We start from the raw sequence: 2,422 nt of genomic DNA on the forward strand, positions 1-2,422 counted from the left end.
GGGGGGGAAGGGGTGCGTGCAAGGGAATGGGCAGGCACGCACCGACTGGCCACATCGGTGCAAATCAGCACGCGGGCCTGCTTCGACCGGAAGCGGTTGAGCGCCACCAGACGCTCGCGCTGCGACATGGCCGAGTGCAGGCAAGCCGGCGGGGACTCGGTGAAGTCATCGGACCCGGTGGCCTGCGTGTCGGCATCCTCATCACCAACAGCGTAGTTCAGCGAAGCGCTCTTCTTGAGGGCCCCCTTGGAGGTGGCCTCCCGGAGATTGCGCTTCCGGCTGGCGGCCGCGGCCGGGCCCTTCAGCCGGGCCGACGAGGGGACCAAGTGGGCCGGCGGCTCGGCGAACAGCTGGCCCAGCATCAGTCGAAGCTTCTCGGCCGTACTGCCACAGCAGGGCAAGAGCCACGGTCCATCGGGAGGAGGAGGGGGGGGGGAGAGAGGCATATTAGGGGACAGACCGGGCGCAAGGGGAAAAGAAACACCAATCGCGCCAGGAAGGAAGGGGCAGGAGGAGGGGACAGGCGGGCGAGACGCACCGGCGGCGACCGACGAAAATGAGCACCGATTTCCCCTTCAGCACGCAGGCCACAATGTGGTACAGGTAGGCGTCCTTCACGGTGGACGGGATGAAGACATAACGCTGGTCCAGGCCGGGTGGGACAATGTGCCTGATCGAGCGAGATAGGCAGAGAGAGAGAGAGAGAGAGAGAGAGAGAGAGAGGGCGGGCGGGAGGAGGGCGGGGAATGGGGAAAGGGTGAGCTGGGCGCACAGCTGGGCGGGCAAAGGGCAGGCGCCAGGAAGCGCAGGGGGGGGGGGGGAAGGGGGCCGAGAGCGAGGGATGGAGCGAGGAAAGGAAGGAGGATGGCGCGCGTACTCGATGGTGCTCTGATGCAGGAAGGGGTCCGCCACAAGGGGCCCGCCGAAGGCCTTGATCATGGACTGGGCCAGGTCCGACATGCGGGACCCGGCCTCGGCCGTGTCACTGGCCGCCGAGAGGACCGCCTCAATGGCGGCCCCGGTCATGGTGGCCGAGAAGAGGAGCGTCTGCCGGCGGGCCTGGCCCAGGGCATTGACACGCGGGCCGAGGGCGCCAATGATGGTGGCCGTGTCACTGCCGGTGAAGCCGCCATTCAGGGACCCCGGGCCGTCCGGCGCCAACAGCGCGTCCACCTCATCCAGCACCAGGTATCGGACCTTGCGCAGGCCGGTCGGGCCGAAGGCATCCGGCGCGCTGCGCAGCACGTCCGCCAGCCGCCCCGGAGTGGCCACAATGACGTGCGGGCGCTGAGCAATGGCCTTGGTCTGATAAAGCATATCTGCGCGGGTGGAGAGGGTGTGGATGGGAGGGTGAGGGGGGGGGGGGGGGGAAAGGAGAAAGATCCGGGAGGTCGCATGTGTTTGGGCGGGCCTGGCCGCGCTGCGGCCCGGGATAAGGAGCCGCTGGTGGGCAGATTGCCGCCGCCGCCCCAAGGCCGACGCCCGGGGTGATGTTGCACTTTGGGCGGGCATTTTCCGTATACATGGCGCTCGGGCGGGGGGGCGGAGAGGGCGGATCAGTTTATCAGGTTGAGGGATCAACCGGGCAGGAGGAGAGCCGCGGTGAACGCACCGACACCGCCGACCACCGTCTCGCAGCGAAGACCGATGGTCTTGCCGAAGACAGCGAACTGCTCGGTGATTTGGTGAGCCAGCTCACTATGGGGGCATGATTGCATGTATGTGTGTGTGTGTGTGTGAGAGAGAGAGAGAGAGGGGGGGGGGAGAAAGAATGAAAGAGCCAAAGACAGGACGCCCGTGGGCGGACGGAGGTGCCAAAGAGGGGGCAGCAGGAAACGGCAGGAGCCGAGGGCCGGACACCGCCAGGGCGCACCGGGTGGGGGTCAGAACCAGAGCATACACGCCGTACGGGTCCTCGGAAAGGGTCTGCAGGATGGGCAGCGCGAAGGCGGCCGTCTTACCGGAACCGGTGGGCGCGCTGGCAACGCAATCGCGGCCTGTTTCGAACAAAGGCCGAGAAAGAGGGGGCGACGCAAAGGCGACAGGGGGTCAACCAACAAAGCTCCAGAAAAGCGGGGGGGGGAGGGGGGGCGGGGGGAGGGAGGGAGAGAGAGAGAGAGAGAGAATCGGACGAGAGACCGGCGAGGGACAGGGGGGGGAGGAGAAAGCCCGCATAAGGCAAGGGCGCACCCTTCAGAATGGCCGGGATGGAGGCAGCCTGCACGGGAGTGGGGGCACTAATGCCCACCCCGGCAAGGGCGGCCTGGAGCCAGGGCTTCACGCCGAGCTCGGCGAAAGAGGCCGGGGGCGGGGGCGCAGCATCGGTCGACATCGGGAGTAGGCGTGCCACGGGTCACGGTGAGAGGGAGACGCAGAGAGAAGGCCGGGGGCGGGGCGGGGGGGGGGGGGGGGGGGGGGGGGG

General features: G+C 67.8%; 1 protein-coding gene across 1 annotated transcript in view; it reads right to left on the bottom strand.

Annotated features, from left to right (window-relative positions):
* Nucleotides 1–2,399, bottom strand: part of H696_02045 (hypothetical protein) — a 3,208-nt gene extending 809 nt beyond the window's left edge. Inside the window, exons 1-6 of the mRNA XM_009495946.1 lie at nucleotides 2,191–2,399; nucleotides 1,874–1,997; nucleotides 1,613–1,698; nucleotides 878–1,319; nucleotides 539–670; nucleotides 43–384 (exon numbers count right to left, since the gene is read on the bottom strand). Of these exons, the coding sequence (XP_009494221.1) occupies nucleotides 43–384; nucleotides 539–670; nucleotides 878–1,319; nucleotides 1,613–1,698; nucleotides 1,874–1,997; nucleotides 2,191–2,332 (1,268 nt within the window). The 5' untranslated portion in view covers nucleotides 2,333–2,399. The remainder of the gene's footprint in view (nucleotides 1–42; nucleotides 385–538; nucleotides 671–877; nucleotides 1,320–1,612; nucleotides 1,699–1,873; nucleotides 1,998–2,190) is intronic.
* Nucleotides 2,400–2,422: the final 23 nt, after the last annotated feature.

The sequence above is a fragment of the Fonticula alba genome (genome assembly GCF_000388065.1).
Source record: "Fonticula alba strain ATCC 38817 unplaced genomic scaffold supercont2.3, whole genome shotgun sequence".
Classification (NCBI taxonomy): Eukaryota; order Rotosphaerida; family Fonticulaceae; genus Fonticula; species Fonticula alba.